Genomic DNA, 18,186 nt, shown 5'->3' with positions numbered 1-18,186 from the left:
TGCTACATCCTGCACAGCAATAGAAACAGGAACTGAACTTCTGATTGCTTTGGCCACTTCTAGCCAAGGTAATGGAAGGTGGGAAAAGAGAGCTGCAGTAACATGAATAAACCAGAGATAACAGTATTTTGTAGGTTAACGGTCGTGGGTTGCATATTTAGTATATATGCATTTTACTTAGAATATATACACTGGAAAAAAAAATGAATACAAGATGTGCAGTGATCTTGTAGATAAAAAGAAACAACAGTGCTTTTCCTTTGATATACATGTAGTGTTGCCTAGTTAGCCTAAAATCTGCATAACACACTGCAGATAACAGAGGCTGTCACCTATTTTGCATACTTGAGAGTATTTCAATACCAAGTTGCCACAACTAAACTTAAAAGACAAGGAAACAAAAATTTTGGCAATGAAGTCTTGAGATATTTCCTAAAGAAAAGTGTAAACTAACACACACAAATGATACAAACATAAGTACGTACTGCTAGTTTTAGTCAGTATTTGATGTGTTCTCTGAAAGTAATTTTTCAGATTACAAAGTCATTTTACAGATGCGCAGACAATAATGCTTAGTGGGATTTTTCTTTTCCTTCTAGACTGAAAGAAGATGTTGAACTGTTCCTAAATGGTGTTCCTTCCTTCTTATGCTCCATAAACCATAGATGTAATGATCTGTGGCCAGTCCTGATTAAACAGTAATTGGATTGGGAAAGCATTTGGAGGAGAAAGTATATGAAAAACTCATAATGTTGCAGGAACCAATTAATGACTCGACTGGTGAACTTGCGATTACATAAGTAATTGCAGTTCTGGGCCACTTCATCTTACAAAAAAGAGCTTGCAAAGTCTCTTGCAAGAATACAGGTCTCATTGGTGTGAATATATTCGCATCCTATCCACTTAAATGTTATCAGCAGGTAGCTGGGATGTTCTTCCCAGTATCAGTTAGATAGTCATTTAAATGTAACTAATATGAATAATAAACCAAATTCAGTTTTTTCATTCTGATGTCTCCTCTTCAATAATTTGAAAGAGGCAAAAGTAATTCCAGCACAAGACTTAGCTGTCCAGGCAGTGTAAATCTGCCATGGGATTTAATGAAAATAAATTTCTCTGCTGACAGTGTAGGTTAGAGGCTGGGATAACTCAGGGAAGACGGGACCCAAGAACAGTGTTGCTGTAGCTAGAGTTCTATAGAGTCCTTGTGCATATTTTAAAATAGGTAATGTATTAATATATCTAATAATATAATATCTTATATGCATATATCTATATTAAATATATAAAAGATTATTTTTATTATTAAATTAAGAATAAAAGAATTGAAGCTGTTTATGTTATATTCACTATTATTTTTCAGAGATGCTGAACTTGATTCTCTTCTGTTTTTGTTGGTAGTGTACCTTCATATTATTTCAGTATAAGCTGTTTGAAATGAAAACTGTTCAGAAAGACACTATCTTTTGACCACTAAAACACCATCGGTAAATATCTGTGGAGCGGAATATTAATTATTTTAATATACAACTTGTCTGTACTCAGCCCACCTACTGGCATAAGCTACTCTTGTAAGCAAAATTATAATGGCAGAAAACCAGAATGAAAACCCTGTTCTCACCGAATCTTTCCTACCTAGTTATTTCCTTTCATTGGGAAACACCTCAAGGCCAGTACAAAAGGATGGATAGAGGCATTCAGGCAAGTGAAAACGTCAGGACCTCTGTATGGCTAGGCAAAGCAGCAGAGGGAAAGAGTTAAAGGAAACTTGTGCAGTTATAGGAAACTTTTGTATTACTAGACAGCAGGGAAAAACTTCCTATTGGAATTTAGAAAGACTATGTCTAACAAGATAAAACCAAAAATGTTATCTTCATCCCAAAATTTTTTTTAAAATAAATTACCGTCGTACCCATGTGAGCTTCCATGCTACTGGTTTATCCTCTGTTTTTTTCAACTGACACTCATGTCTCTGTCTTTGTTATACAGGTATAGAATACTGAGTTTGCTACTTGGAAAAGAAAAGACATGGCTTCCAACATGACGAACCCTGCTAACCATTTGCCATACTTCTTTGGCAATATTACAAGGGAAGAAGCCGAGGAGTATCTGATGCAAGGAGCAGCAAGTGATGGACTATACTTGCTCCGCCAAAGCCGGAATTACCTGGGGGGTTTTGCCTTATCCTTGGCCCATGGAAGGAAAGTTCATCATTATACAATTGAGAGGGAGTTGAGTGGCTCGTATGCTATTGCAGGAGGCAAGTCGCATGCCAGTCCTGCCGAACTCATTAACTATCATTCAGAGGAAGCAGATGGCCTTATCTGTCTACTGAGAAAACCTTTCAACCGACCACCAGGCGTTCAACCCAAAACAGGACCCTTTGAAGATTTAAAAGAGAACCTCATCAGAGAGTACGTCAAACAAACTTGGAATTTGCAGGTAAATCCAGGGTGATTTTGCCATAAAGTGGTCCTTTGTGTTAGGAGAAAAAGAGATTGCAATGTTTGTTTCCAGCTGTTGCTGCTGCTATGTAGTATTTTTTTCATAATGGAATCATAGCTGTTTGAGTTTTGAACTTTGTGTGTGGGGTGTTCCACCAATGCATGCAGTAATTTGGATGTAAGTGTAGTTTTCCTAAAATTTTACAAAACTTAGGACTTCTGTGATGTGTTGGCCTAGCATAGCCTTATCTACTGCTGTATTAGCTTGTGTCATCAGATTGCCACATATATCAAAAATTAATAGATGCAGTGAACAAGATACAGAAATGGTTTGTTTGGTTGCTTTTCAGTCTGATTTTTTATGGATTGATGTGCAGGCAGGCATGGTGACATGGTGGCTTGTTTTACATCCTCCCTTCTTAGCTGGCCTTGTTTCTGTGATGCTTGTTTAGATTATGTCCAAAACAGAACTTGGTTTCTTAACTGCAGAGCGCTGCCTGTGCATCTTCCCGTGCTGCCTGCGTTAGGTAGGAATGTTCCATGCTGAAGAAGACAGGCTGGATTTTTTCCTGAGAATTACTGTGAAGAAGCCAGTCTTAACATGGAAACACTGGTGTCGGAGGCTGCAACAGGAATATTACTTCACCTTGGGATGCCATGAGTTACCATTGTGAACCCGTGGAGTTACACTAGGTTTTTAATCTCTTTCAGTACTTGCAAGTAACCCTTATGTGTTCTGCTCTGTGAAATAATGTTGAGCAATGCCCAAACTGGAAAAGCCTGAAACTTACACTACATTTACTACAAGTGCTGAAGCTTATAGTTTTTTTCTGATGAGTCTGAGCCCAGTCTGGAAGCAAGCTGATGAATTCAAGTTGAAAACTGATACAACTAGGGGGTTGTGCCCTCAGATTATTGCCAAATTTAGAAGCGATATGTTGTAGATGGGTTTAGAATTGTCTGGGTTATACCTAAAATATTAACATAATTCACTCTGAAATTGGGACTGTCCTGTCTGCCTTTGGGAAATTTGCACTGACGTGTTCAACACAGACATGCTGCGAAAGTGCAAAGTGTAGTCAGTTTATTTCAGCAAACTTCCATAGGAGATGTAATATGGAGGTGTGTTATGACATCTCAGGGTGACACTAAGTATATTTAGCTATGTCTCATTAGCATAAAAATATGATGTAGGTTTCAATGGAAATACTGATATATTAGGGGCTTAGTTTACTTGTTATTTTTCCTTCTGTTTCTCAGAGGTAAAGGAAGAATCCCAGCTTTGTGATGTTTAGATTACCATACATTAGTTTCTGTTCTAATATCTTCATAGCAACCAGGTCTTTTCTTCACATACGACAAATAGGTGCAGATTCTGGATGTTCCAAAAGCAATCCAATAGTAGGGGTCTACCTGTCATGTTTTTATTGCAGAAGACTGTTTCACTGTCCCACTGTGTTTTACCACTCTCTAGGGGCATGCTCTTGAACAAGCTATCATTAGTCAAAAGCCACAGCTGGAGAAGTTGATTGCCACTACAGCCCATGAGAAGATGCCATGGTTCCACGGGAGGATCTCTCGGGAAGAGTCAGAACACCGTATCCTCATTGGGTCAAGAAGCAATGGAAAATTTCTGTGAGTGCTTTTTTTCCTGTGGTATTGTTCGCCACCAGTGTTACTACAGAGTACTCTTGAATGAATCTCAAATGAGAGTATGCTCTGAAGAGTGGCTCATTTGCAGTGAGAAGCCCAGTCCAGCACGATATACATGATGTAACCATCCCTGTACTAAGTAAGCATTTCCAGGATCAGATTTCTGCTTCACTAAAGATGGGAAAGTATAGCAAAACTGTGCACCATTGTTTTTTAATCAAATACTAGGTTTAATTTTAAAGGGAGCATCTGAAAGACTCAATACCAAGAAAAATTCATTGAACTTTGTTTTATAACTGATACTGGTACTAAGTGGCTGTGGTAGGTTAACCTTGGCTCACCAAGTTGCTGTCACACTCCCCTTCCTCAACAGAACAGAGGGAGAAAACAGGATGGAAAAGCTCATGGGTCAAGATAAAGATAAGGAGATCCCCTACCACTAACTCTCATGGGCAAAACAGACTCCACTTGGGGGAAAATAATTTAATTCTTTGACAATGAAAATTAAGTTGGACAGTAAGAAACAGACAAAAACATAAAAAACCACCTTACCCTCACACACCCACACCCCCAATTTTCACAGGCTCAGCTTCACTCCTGCACACACAACTCTTCTCCCCACCAAGCAGCGCGGGGGGAGGATGGGTGGGGGACGGGGGCTGTGGTCAGTCTGTAACAGCTTCTCACTGCTGCTCCTTCCTCCTCATGCTGGTCCCTGCTGCCACAAGGGCTCTCCATAGGAAATATCCTTCAGGAAATACCCACCTGCTTAGAGGGCTGCAGTGTGGACACCTGCTCCACTGTGGCCTCTCCCACAGGGTGCAGGGTACTCTCTGCTCCAGTGCCTGGAGTGCCTCCTCCCCACCTCCTCCCCTGCCCCTGGTTTCACTGCTGCTTCTGTTTTGTGGGTTTTTTTTTTCTTCACTTCGCTGCCACCTACCAGGCGCTTTTCTGCCCTTTTTTAAGGATGTTTTCACAGAGGCGCCACTTACGGGGCTGAGGTGACTTGGCAATGCCCTGCAGGGGTGTCCATTGGGGCCAGCTGGAACCAGCCGTGACCTGCCCAGGGCAGCCCCTGGCCTCCTCACAGAGCCCCTGCAAGCCTCGCCACCAAAGCCTAGCCATCTGCACCCAATACTCTGACTTACCAACAGCTGTTGGGATCCATAACTGCCAATTTTCCCAGGGGCAGTGGTGGTGCTTCATTTTGCAGTTAAGGAACAGGAGGAATTGCTTTTACCTTGGTAATGCGGTTTTGTGTCTGCCACTCTCTGCATTTACTCAGCCTCATGATCTTTTGTTTTCTGAGTGCAAATGTGTCATTTAGGATAGTGACTAACAGCTATCATCTCGTGAGGATTAAAGCCGGTCAAAATCTTCTAACAAAAAAGTTTTTCTTTTGGAAAATCCTCATTTGAAAAAAATCAATGTTTTTACTGAGCTGTTTTTCACCACCCACCCCATCCCCAAAATAGAAGAATTTATATAATGATAGAAAATTAAGCTTAAAGGTCATGGCCAAGGAAGGATCACTTAGACCAATATAATTCCTGAGGGAGGTTTCATCACCTACCTATGTAGTCTCCTCCAGTACTGAACTAGCTTTGTCTTTTTTAAAGCTAGTTGAAAATAAAACCGCAGGAGTGAGTGCAGGATGGATATGCTTCTTCAGTACTGACTCTTTCACTTTACTGATTTGCCGTACTTGTGCCCCACTAATTGCTAATGTAGATCCAACCTTGATATGTTTCCATGTTTCGGTCCTAATTGTAAGGAACCAGTAACTACTCTAAATCTTTATTTCTAGTAGAGTTAATTCCTGTCAGGCCTTACCTAAGAACACCTTGATATCTCATTACTTTAGATCTCTTTCCTTCTATCAGTCCTTGAATTTTTCCTGTTTCATGGTCACTGTCACCCAAGTTGCCATGCATCTTCATATTTTCAGCCTTGTATTCCCTGTTTCTTGGGATGACATCTAGAGGGTCATTTATCCAGTTGCTTTTGTTGCCGTTTATAACAACAAAAAAAAAATTGTTACACATTTGTTACAAATTTTATTACATTTGTAACAAAAAACTTCTTACAAAAGTTTGTGGAGGCAGAGATTCCCCTTGTCACAGATCCATCTTTTCTGAATGCTTCTTCCTGTAGCACAGGAGAAATTTCATTGATTTGGTGAACATAGTCACTCTCATAGGTTACCAGCAGGGCATTACCACACCACCTCTCCTTTTCATTACCCTGTGACTTCGCTAGTTTCTTTCCCTACTGTTTAGACATAGGGGTAGGTGGGGTTGTAATCTGAAACAAAGCAGCAACCCTTTCTTTTAATGACTCTTTTTTTAATAAAAAAATACGACTTTCCGTATTAACATCTTAGCAAATCAATGCTATATCAGCTGAGTTGTGGTGTTGATTGTATATTAAAGCTTGCAGCTTTTCCAGTTTACCTCTTGCACACGTTGGTTTCTCTGTGGTCAAAGCACTTCTCTTTGAGGGAAAAAAAAAAAGGAAGCGAATTTTTCTCCAAAGAAATGCATTTCTTAGCTAACATTTCTTAGCAACAGGGATGGTCTCTGGAGTGAGAGAATGTAATTTTTTAGCAGACTTGACATTTTCAGTCTCTATTATAGACCCTAGTCTCTTTTTAATTTTTTATAGGTATCCCTACAGCTTTAAATAGAAATACTTCCCCAGCATTTTCCTGTTTCCCTTAGAGATGGCCTAGGAGGCATTGCTGGTGCTGTTAGCAGTGACATGCTCAATGACCGTGGAGTCAGATCCTCTCTTGTGGGACTGGTTATGTCAGTGGATGCATATCTTATATAGTTCTGCTGGAACTCAGGCAGCTGTTTTCACACCAGGTAGATAAACCCATAGAGGGGGAAATGCTAACTTTGAGACTCTGTTTAAACCATAAGAAGTGCCACTGGAGCTTAAATAATATGAAAATATAACTGATAGTATGTTGAGCTTGGGTCCCTCTTACTAAGGACAACACTGTGTACTTCTGCATCAGTAGGATGCTTTCTGATGCATTAATTGTTCTTGCATGGACTGCCATTCTGGCAAGTTTAGAGCTCAGTAATCACTTAGCTTCTGTTTACTCTTACGTTCCCAGGGAAGAAACAGGGTGAGATCTTCATCTGCCCCATAAATCCAGCAGCCAGAACAGCAAGAGAAATAACATGTTGTTCATTTGTATCAGTAGTTGGTTATATTTCTTTCCAGAGCTATTCTAGCTTTCAGATCGGTAGACCTAGAGGCTCACAGCAAATAACAAAAGAACCGCCTAATTCAGAGAGGTTTTCTGTTTTCTGCAGTGGTTTGCCTAACATGGGCTTGCTCAGCAGGTGTTGAGAAATAAACCACTCATTTGTTAGCTAACTGAAACAGGAGCAGCAAAATTGTTGAGTGCTAGAGAGGTGCGTTGTTTTACCTTCCAGGCACAGGGATTGCACACTTTTTCCTTACCCAGCAGCAGTGTGCGTCAGAATCTTCTGTACATCTGTAGGCTGAAAACTGTGAATTTGTGATTTTGAATGTAGCTGCTCACGGACTGTTTTTCTTACATTGGTCGAGACACTCAAGCCTGGTAGCTGACTGAAAGGTAAAACTTAGAAACATTCAATGTCTCAGAGAAGCTTGCTTGTTGAGGTAGGAATTGGAGCCTGGAAACATAGAAGGAAGCTAGATTTTCAGAGAGATAAGGTACTCCAAGGCTGTTCAACAAGTCCACAAGCAGCTGCTGATATACAACAAAAGTAATCTTGCTTATTATGGAAAAAATAGTAAATTATAGAAGGCTAGAATGTTTCTGTATATTCTTTTACAAAGGTCTCTAAAACTTCATAACACCAGGAAGCTGCTGACTGTTTGACCTACCTACCTTGAAACAAAATCCAGTACAGCAATCTCTGTGAGAACACATCTAACACCTAGATTTCTCTAGCGCTGCTTTGCATCACTACAAGATTACCAAATCTAGATTTTTTTTAATGTAATAAATGAAGATATAGTTGAAAAGCTTCCTGTTTGCTGTTCAAAAAGTGATGAATAACACCATACATCTAACACTGCGACTCATCCAAGCTGCTGCTGGAAAAGTTCTGAGCTCACTGTGCATTATTTACTAGGGAATATTCATGGGTCTTTCTAAAGTTTTTGTCGTGACTGAAAAGTCAGTGCAATAAATATGTATGTGGCTGCTATAGAGTTTGTTTTCAAAGCCAAATATTGAAGTAATGTCATGAAATGATATGAAATAGGAAGCAGTGCCCACCTCTTCTAGGAATAATACTCATAAAAGACTGCCACTTCAGCCACAAAATTTGGAGAAAAAACTACAGCAGTAGAATAGAAGGACAACTTGGTATCTCTAAAATGTCCTGAAGAGCAACTGAAAATAGAGAACTTTATTAAATAAAGTCTCAAGCCCCTGTTAGATTCATTAACACTACTTTGCATGCTGTGCAGCATGCTGGTTCTTACAAGACTTCTGTTTCTTTCATTAGACTTTGCCTGGTAGGGGGCATAACTGTAGAATATAATGATCAGTATTGTCTAGATGATCATAGATAATGCTATTAAAACTATCAGTACTGTTATTACTATTGAAATAATATATTAATAATATATAATTTATAATATTGTTAATATTGGCATGCATATGTGGAACAGTTGAAAAAGGAACTAAAAGTTTACTAACAGTGACAGACCAGCAGTATATGAAATGTTCATTTTCTCTGCAGCTTCACATAGGAAACAACGCGGGTAGGTGTGTGGTAGCTCATGGTACGTCTTGGTTTATCGTTGGTAGTGACCACTTCAGTTATCTGAACATGTGATCTTGCATCTGTGTTAAGAACCAGAACTTCTGAAGCAGAAGGGAGATAAACAGCAGTCAGAAATACTGTTATACTTAAAAATTCAACATTAATGAAACTGTGAGTGAAGGCATTGCATAATCAGCGGTTTAGTCTCTACAAACCTTTTATATGGATCCATAGCCATATGTAGTTCACATAAAATGTGAACAGTTGTGTAGAAGGAAAATTAAAAATAATTTTAGTGTCATAAGAATGTCTACAATATGTACAATATGCAAGGAGATACACTAAAGAGCACAAAACTAGTTTAGACTATTAGAATGACTCACAGTGCTACTCATCGTGGCATCTTGTGATGTCTGGAGACTAAACTGTCTCTTATATGTCACAATAGTTAACACTAGTAACACCATTTCAAAATAACAAGTTTTGAAATGCAGTTGTCCGTGAAAGTTTTCTTGTCTTCTGTCTGAACAAAAATTTGTGTTTCCAATACATGTAGTAGTCCATATTTACATTAATCTTATTGTCTTCCTCCAGGAATTTACCAGTACTGGAGCGCATACTGAGCTAGGTGATTTATCTGACCTTGTAGAGTGTTCTTTAAATAAATCTATCAGTGTTGTGTTTGTATCCATAAATAGAACTGGGCATTGTTGACATCATACAAGGTGAAAACAATCCTCCTAAACATGACCTTTATTCAGGGTTATTAATTAATGATGATGTTCCTCCTTAAAATGCCAAGCAGTTGCTAGGCTTAGATGACCATAAAAATTTTCCAAGATAAAATGATAACATACAGACAGTGGACCATGTTTCTGAAGGAGCCTGAATGATGCCCACAGCTCTTTGGAAGAGGTGTTTACTGATCTTCAGTTGGGTACAGAGTTAGGTGCCACTTGAACACCACTGCAGCAGTGCTATGTCTTCTCAAGGCTGGGTCTACGCTGGGTGCTTCAGCAGCAGGGTGGGTCAGAGGTGTGAAGACAAGGTGTGATCCCTGACTGAGATAGCTGTACTGAGAAGATCCCCTGTTGCAGGTACAGTACTAATACAGCAAAGCTGTTTGTTAGGGTTTTCATGTTGCATAGTGTATTCTGCTGGCAGGGCTATACCAGCAAAATAGACTATAGTGATGCAATCCTTCTTGAAAAGGTGTTTCGTCACTGTGCAGCACACCGCAATGGCCTTAACAGGAGATGAAGTTTTAGGTTCCATTATAGATAGCAATAGTGTGTGACTGAGCTAGCTCCTAAATCTGTAGTGTGCTGACATTTCTGAAACAGCTTTGAATGTGTTACTCTACAGGGGAGAAGAAATGACATAAATGAAGACTGCAGTCAATCCATTTTTGCTTTGTGTGATCCTTTTACAAATGGCACCACGTTCATTCCTTATTGCCCTCAAATGTGGAACATGTGTGGTGTGCTGCAGATATTAGAAGTGATAGTGAATAGCCATGTTGTTAATGACATTGCAGGAGAGATGGCCATAAGGGCAGATGAGCAGGGAATGGCTGGAGCCTGATCAGCAGTGGGGAATGGCGGTATCCCTGGCATCAACGAAGCTGTTGTCGCTGAGAAGGCAAAGCAAGGCTGAGAACAAACTTGTATTCAGGAGTGAGAAAAATTTCACACAATTCCTAAAGCAAGCATTTTGCTACTTTATTTCGTTCATTATTCTCCGCTCTAGAATGCTGTGACTTCTTTTTTTCTGCACAGTCAATGAGGCATGTTGTAATAGCCATTTATTTTTTTTGCCCTCAGGGTTTTTTTCCTGTAGAAAAAAAGGGATCATTTGGCTTTTCACTTGGAAGCATAAAAAATTGGGACATTATTCTTTTTGCTTCCAAGCAAAAATAGACTTTACCAAAGGAATGGATAGCTGTTTACAGAGTGTGTAATGATACCCCAAATAGTTATTGGTTGCTATTTGGATTATATTCACAAAATCATAAAAAATACTCAATGAAAATTAAAATCAATAACTAAACCTTCTTTGCATTGCATCATGTAACAATTTGAGTTTCTCAGTTCCTTCTAAAATTGCTGTTGTAAAATGTATGTCATAGAAAATCTAGATACCTTGCTGCTTCTCTAATATAATTACGGATTCAAATTTGCTCTCAGTTAAGTTGTTCATGTTTCTCATTGAATGTCAGTGGATGAAAGGACAGTATTGTTTATTTAGAGATGTTTATTATCTTTATGTTTTTACTCTCTGCAATTCTCTGCAATGGCATGAAATGGAAGACCAGCTGATATTTCACTGCTAGGTTCCTTCCTTGCCAAAATGCTTTTTAAAACAAATATAGCCTTTTAAAATGAAGATTTTTTTGTTGTTGTTATCAGTTTGTATTGAAGAGTGGTAAATATTGTGTGTAATTTCAGAGCACGTTAAAGCAGACAGTACATTTGGGATTTTGGATTTTTTTCTCAACATTCCAAAAATTATTATATTTCATAGCAGGGAAGTTCTATATATTAAGAGATCCCCCAAATCTGATGTGATGAGCCTGAGTAGTACAGGCAGCACTGTCAAGATGATGTGAAAACCTTGATTTCCATTTGAAGAGGTTTCAGTTCATAACATTTCAGTCCGAGCAGCTTTTTTCTTTGATTCCATTTTTTTACAGCAACTGTAAGGTACTGGATACTGTGTACCCAGCTGGAGTTCTGGATTCTTAGCCTCACCTAGACAGCCATTATCACAGTCTACAAAACCAAAATAAAGTTGTGAAATGTGGCCAGTGACAATCCTTGTCACCAGTGGCAGTAAAAGTTTTTGGTTTGGACTGTGATGGTAAGTTCTGTGAGAGCACTTTTGGACCAGTGAGGGATCTGGTTGCCATAACTAGGAGTTAGGCCATCATTTGGCTGTTGCTTCAGTGCTCTTCATTCTTCTGCTCTTCAGACATGTTTTGGAAGATAGCAGTACCTCCTGTTGTTGTATTCTGTAGGGATCCAAATTGTGCTGGAGTTGATTGGCTATAGTTTAAAAAACACCTGGACCGTAGCCCCAGGAGTAGGGGGTTCCTCTCCACCCTAGTCAATCATAAGTGTTAGAATGGAGATTTTTTCCTTGTGCAGTGATAGAGCTGTATGACAGAAGTTGCCAGGACTGTGAACTGCAGTTGTCTTCAGAGTTACGTAGCTGTTACATGGGGGAAGGAAGAGCTCAGAAATACAGCTAAGCCTTAAAAACCTGAACTCTGCCTATATCCAGCACTGGATACTGCTACGGCTGTTTGGATTTGTGCCACGGTCCTTAGAAATCCGGACTGTCTTTTCCCATTCATACCTCTGCTCTCACAAAATGTTTACGATGCCCCTTGTGATAGTTACAACTCTTGCAAATGAGAGTCAGATTCAGTAGAGATTATTGTATTGCAGCCACCATTTCTTCATGTGAAACGTGAAGGACCTGTGTTACTGGGAAGCAATTCATTGCATTTTTATAATCTTACTTGTGCTGTGTTCTGAAGTCTGAATGCAATGAAGTGTCATTCATTTCTGTTTTAGAAACAATGCCCTCTATTCTGAAACTATTTTTCAAGCCTTATTTGCCAAGAGAAATTCAGAAAAAGACAAAGTAGAAGTCATTCTTTATTTTAGCAGAACCTGTTGCTCTCCACTGGTCAGTTAGCACAGGAAATCAGCATGCTGAGAAAATACCTGCATGTCATGAAAAACCACAACGTGTTTCGAGTTGCTTTAGAGACACCAGGCAAGTTACCTTGGTTTCACAAAAAAACCCTACTTCCCTTTTCCTTTAGCCAGTGTCCTGTTCACATCTTAGGCAACCAGAATCACTCTGCTTAAAAAAATAGTTGCATGAGTAGTTCACACAAAACACAGTTTTAGTTCAGCCTTCAGTGAGTCAACTGAGGACCAGAATTTAATGCTTGCCTCTGAAGTCTCTGAGATGTGATAGCCAGGACTAGTGTTGTACCAGTGAAGCTGCTTAATACCCTAGTGAACATGTCCTGCTATATTTCTTTTCAGGGCTTTTAAAAAATTCAAGGGAGAGTGAGTTGACTTCTGTGCACAGTGGAACAAGAAATGTTTCAGTGTTGCTGAATCTGGGGTTTTGGTAGGAAAAAAATATTATTCCAGAAAATTTCGATCTAGCTCTGTTGCTGTCTCACTGCCAGCAGCAAGTGAACACAGGCAACTCAAACTAAAAGAAAAAGCCTACTTTCTAAACTTAGAAATGCTATGCCATCTGTGATGGAGGTAATAGTAAATTCTTGTCTGCTCTGGGTCCAGTCACCAGAGGTTGCTGGTCTCAGTGTGAGCTAGCCTTCAGTACACATAAAACAACTCTGCAACACTTTGCAGGCATTTTAGATGTTGCTTGCAGATCTCTTGGAAGAAGATGATCATCCTGGCTACCTATGAATTTGAGACAATGTTTTTATTACATTCCATGATCTCTCCCTGGTGAAGTTTAGACCAGATGTATACCCTACTACCATGTGAAACTTCATGTGAATTTTATGTGAAATCTGCAAGAAAGCATTAATGTCTTTACAGAAATTATAAGAACTGATGATTACAGAATGTACAGGAATTACTTTAAATTCCTAGCCAAACAACAACCTATTCCAGTGCACAAAGATATTCCCTTCATTTGTATTTCATGTTATATTCTTCTACACTTTTATCTTCTGCCCTTACTGTCATCTCTTTATTTCAAAATAAAAGATATGAGAGAAGTCTTGCTTTAATAAAGGTGCTTCTCTGTTGTTTTTAACTTTAGGTCGTGGTAGAGGAGACTGAAGTGTAGCTACTTGTATGTGCTGGATCCTTGCCTCAGACGTCCACAGCTGTGTAGGCCTGCAGTACACAAGCCTTCAAACACTTCCTTGCTTAGAGAGTGCTTAGTGCAATGCACAGTGCTCTGTAGCTGCCTAGCAAAGAGCTCCACATTGTGGATTTTCTGTTGTCATCTGTTGCCTTTTGGGGAAAAAAAAAAGAAAATTTAGGGAATTCTATCTGAAAACAAATGAAACTAAGAAATAAATGAAAGGCTTAAACAAAATGTCTTCAGAAGTTGTTGTGCTGGTTTTGCTTTGGTTTTAGTTCAAAAGCTTAAAGGAAAGGGTGATTTAAAAAATAATTTCAACCCAGATGCTAATCTGTAGTAAAGCGTTACACTGAAAATCTCTCTCATTCCTACAGTATCCGAGAAAGGGACAACAATGGTTCCTACGCCCTGTGTCTGCTGAATGATGGAAAGGTACTGCATTACCGTATTGACAGAGATAAGACAGGAAAGCTCTCCATACCGGATGGGAAAAGATTTGACACCCTCTGGCAGGTCTGTTAAATTTGAATCACTTGGATGTCTGTCATCATGTTTCCGTATAACTGACTAAGGCAGCTTGTTTTACTTTGCTGTGTGACAACAGTCTTTAGCTAAACAGCAACGTGTTTTAGCAGGTTATTTGTCATATGTTTCCAACTTTACGCGATTCCTGTACATGAAGAAAATATATGTTAATGTAGAAAGCTATGTAAGCGTAGAGAGTTTAATCATCTTTAAATGTGATGTTGCAGCTTGGCTGAGTTCAACATTGCTGTAATTATTATTCAGTTAGCTGAACATTCTCTGGAATGGAAGACTCTTTGCATTTGCAAGTGTCCATGTTCAAAAATAACTACGCTAGGTAGAATCTTTTGCTAATGTCCTTTACGGCAGCAATAAAGAGAATTCTAGGAAGCACAAAGGGCATGGTTTAGGATGCTGAACACATACTGCATGCTTTAGCTTTGAAATTCTCTATCTTCAAGGCTGAAAAAGCATACTTTGCTGAGAGTTACCACCAAAAGATGTCTGAACCCTGGTAAAGATCAAGCAATTAAGGAATGCATAGTTGCTTGTGCCATAGATGATAATAAAACCGAATACTGGAAAAATGACTGCGTAAATTGAAAATGCTAAGGGAATTGAAGCCCCTGCAGAAGTCTTTTATGTCCTCTTGCTTAAAATTCTATTAAAACAAGTAATGTGAGTTGCACATCTAAAATATAAGTCTTTACTTGCATATATTAATACTTAGCCTTTCCTGTAAACATTCTAAATATTTCCTTCCTGGAGTCATTAGAAATTTAAAAGCAACGATGCTATCTTACAAATTTTTTGAATGAGTCTGCAACTTTTTCACTCACAGACCCCCTTCTTTCTACCTAAATGCACAAAAGTCAAAATAGCAGTAACGAACCTATAAAAAAATGGCATGGAGAGGACGATCCAGGAACACAAATGGCCACAACTATTAGTGCTATACATTCATTAGCTGCTTACATCCCATTGCAACTTAGAGGTCCAAAGAAAGCATTGCATATGAGGACAATTCCTGTAGTGTAGTTATACCTATCTTGGAAAAAAGAAAAAAATAAAAAGGAGAAAAAGAAGGAAAACTAAAAGGAAAAAAAAAAAGAGGGTGGGAACTCAGGTATAAAAAGAAGTGATTTGTTTAGAGTTACAAAGCTGGTTAGCCGCAGAACCAGGTGTGAAATGCTGAGTCTTCCAAATCCAGTTCCTGGATCAAGTTCCAGATTCATCTACAAGGTTACTTCAGAAAAATGGACCCCTGCTAAAGAGAAGTAATGATGAGGTAAGGATATATGCAGTAATGATCTGCTATGTGCTCAGTTCATTTGCTGTAATATTTACCAATTATTGTACATATGCACACAAATTTAAAGAGACAATATATTTAATTATTCCTCCCTTACCTTTTAATATCTTTTTTCTCTTCTTCTCCCTTTTTTTTCTTTCCCTCTCATTCTGGTAGTTAGTTGAGCATTATTCATACAAACCAGATGGATTATTAAGGGTTCTTACCATTCCCTGTCCACAACTTGGCTCAGAAAATGGTGAGTTATTCCTATTATTTTGATATGTATGAATAGCCATGCTAAGATGATAAAGATGTGTGCATTTTTTCCACTTGCCATGTAGGTGGGTGCAGATTACAGCAGATTAAAGTTGTATTAAAAAAGGCATTTAAATGTTAAATTTCCAGCTTTTCAAATGAGTTAAGATCTGCCAGACCATGCAGAATGGAGGCAAATCTCGTAGCCTAAGGGAGGCTACCAACTCCCATTTTTGCTGGCTCTAAAGTAATGGCAGATCCAAAACATGCTTTGCTGCTCGAAGTTGCAGTGTGTGTTAGCTGGCCCATGCACACGAACACAGTGGTCATCCCAGCACTCCTCCAATAGTCCTTACTGCAAGCTGAGGCCAGCTCATCAGCAGTGCTGCTGTAGGCATTCAACTTGGGTGCAGTGAGAGGTGCTACCCAACAGAGGAGTTGCTGGTAGATGAGGAGTTACTTCCCATGTTGGGGAGAGCAGGGGAGAACAACAGATTGGCTGCACCTGATGCTGAAAATGGGGGTCAGAGACACATTCCTTGGTAACTTAGGGGAAGGGCTGGGGGGAAGTGTACTGAGGTCCATTATGCTCTTTGGCCTGTTTCTTCTTTAATGTCATGTCAAATACCGATGAGACCTTGTTCTCCCTCTTGACCTGACTGCCAGGGGAAAAAAGATGCTTCTGCCTGATCCTTGTCTAACTTACGCTATTCCAGAAGTGGTGTTCGCTGTCTAAGGCCTGTATCTGTAATTCTGACTGGATACCAGTGCCATGGTGAGAAGATATGCCCGTACTTTTATCACTCCTTTGAATCATTTAGGCACTGCACATGCTTTTGTCTCTGGCAGCATATAGCAAGTCTGCTGCACATTAGAGACAAAAGCAAAGATGGACCAGGAGGAACAGTGTAATATAATTTAAAAACTGGAAAGTCGGTTGCCTGTGTAGAATTTTGTGTTCTTACAGTACATTTCTCACCTTGCTCAGTATCCTTCTACATTTGATTCTTTTACAGATAATGTTGTTTTTAACTCTCGTCTTCCTCTTCCTGGAACCCCTTCTAAGGTAAGAGTAGGTGGTGATATAGCAGTAGCATTCGTTTGAGAAGGCTGACAGTCACATACTGCTCTAGGAAACCTAATGCTTGGATATTATTGCAGCAATGCACTTGTTTTACTAGGGATATAAGCAGTAAGTTGAAAAGAATAAGTTTACCATCTAACATGGTTATTGTTTTCATCAGTGTTTTGCAAAAGCTATCCATCATTTAATTTTGTGAATTTCTTTTATGCGTATAATGTATGTGAAAATCAGTAATTTTCATAGGCAAAATGCCTCATTGATGGTTATGTTCCATAGTGACTGTATTAACACTAGGAGGAGAGATACTACTTTGTTTACATTGTCTGTTTTGAGAATCTGCTGACTGAAGCAGAAATGGTGGTTCAATTTATTTTCATATTTGGTGTGTGCAGTTAACATCAGACTGCGCAATGGTTTCATTCCTTGTGTAGTGAAACTGGGGGTAGTTCTTTCATCAGCTCCATGAAAAGTAAGCAAGCCCATCTGTGATTGTAATTGCCTGTGTTCTTAGAGTCCATTGATTAGAGGAGCCACCTGAGGTGTGATACATAACACCATCCTATTCAGCTGTAACTGGTCTCAGCTGAAATAGGGAGTTTAATTTTGTTGTTTCACCACTCCCTGGGGTGGACTCCCTGGACCTAATCATCTAGGTCATTATCTTGATGCAGTCCCACATTATAGAAAAAAATATTATTGTTCAAATAGGCAATTACATTTATTTCACTACTGTTGAGTCTCTTTGGGTCTGTGACAACCATTCTCATGCCACCACTTTCTGCAAATCAGGTCCCCTTTTAAATAATTGGAAATTATGCAAACAAAATTGGGGCCATTTTTTTTTAAATGTTGTCCTGAGGTTTGGATCTGTGCCATTTACAAGGATGACCATGAAGTTTAAGCACATGAGACCACATGCGTATCATCTGGAATACACACCATTAGAGCGATGGAGCAAGCACATTCAATGTGGGAATACTACGTAGGTTTTAGATTATCCATAGGAAATTTCACAGTTTAAGTGTAAATGAAAGGAAATTCAAGAAATCTTACTTTAGGTGCTTAATTTATCAAAGTAGTAACAAAAAAAACCATGTATCTGACTAAGTTGACTGATGTTTAGGACTGTGCAATGAAAGTAAATGGGCCAACCTCTTCTCTTTTCATCAGTGCATTGCAGTAATACTGCCCCAGTCATTCATGGTGCTTTACAGCTGAAAGACTTGGTCATGCTAACAGGGTGTGATTAAACTTGCCTCACATTAATGAGCTCAGATGAAGAGCCAG

General features: G+C 39.2%; 1 protein-coding gene across 2 annotated transcripts in view; it reads left to right on the top strand.

Annotated features, from left to right (window-relative positions):
• SYK (spleen associated tyrosine kinase) overlaps positions 1–18,186 on the top strand; it is a 51,618-nt gene that overhangs the window by 15,779 nt on the left and 17,653 nt on the right. For both annotated transcript variants that reach the window (XM_075078833.1, XM_075078832.1), the window contains exons 2-6: positions 1,990–2,442; positions 3,919–4,079; positions 14,116–14,254; positions 15,735–15,816; positions 16,832–16,881. In XM_075078833.1, the coding sequence (XP_074934934.1) occupies positions 2,029–2,442; positions 3,919–4,079; positions 14,116–14,254; positions 15,735–15,816; positions 16,832–16,881 (846 nt within the window). In that variant the 5' untranslated portion in view covers positions 1,990–2,028. The remainder of the gene's footprint in view (positions 1–1,989; positions 2,443–3,918; positions 4,080–14,115; positions 14,255–15,734; positions 15,817–16,831; positions 16,882–18,186) is intronic.

This window comes from Phalacrocorax aristotelis, chromosome Z (assembly GCF_949628215.1).
Source record: "Phalacrocorax aristotelis chromosome Z, bGulAri2.1, whole genome shotgun sequence".
NCBI classification, from domain to species: domain Eukaryota; kingdom Metazoa; phylum Chordata; class Aves; order Suliformes; family Phalacrocoracidae; genus Phalacrocorax; species Phalacrocorax aristotelis.
This window is presented reverse-complemented; position numbering and strand designations above follow the sequence as displayed.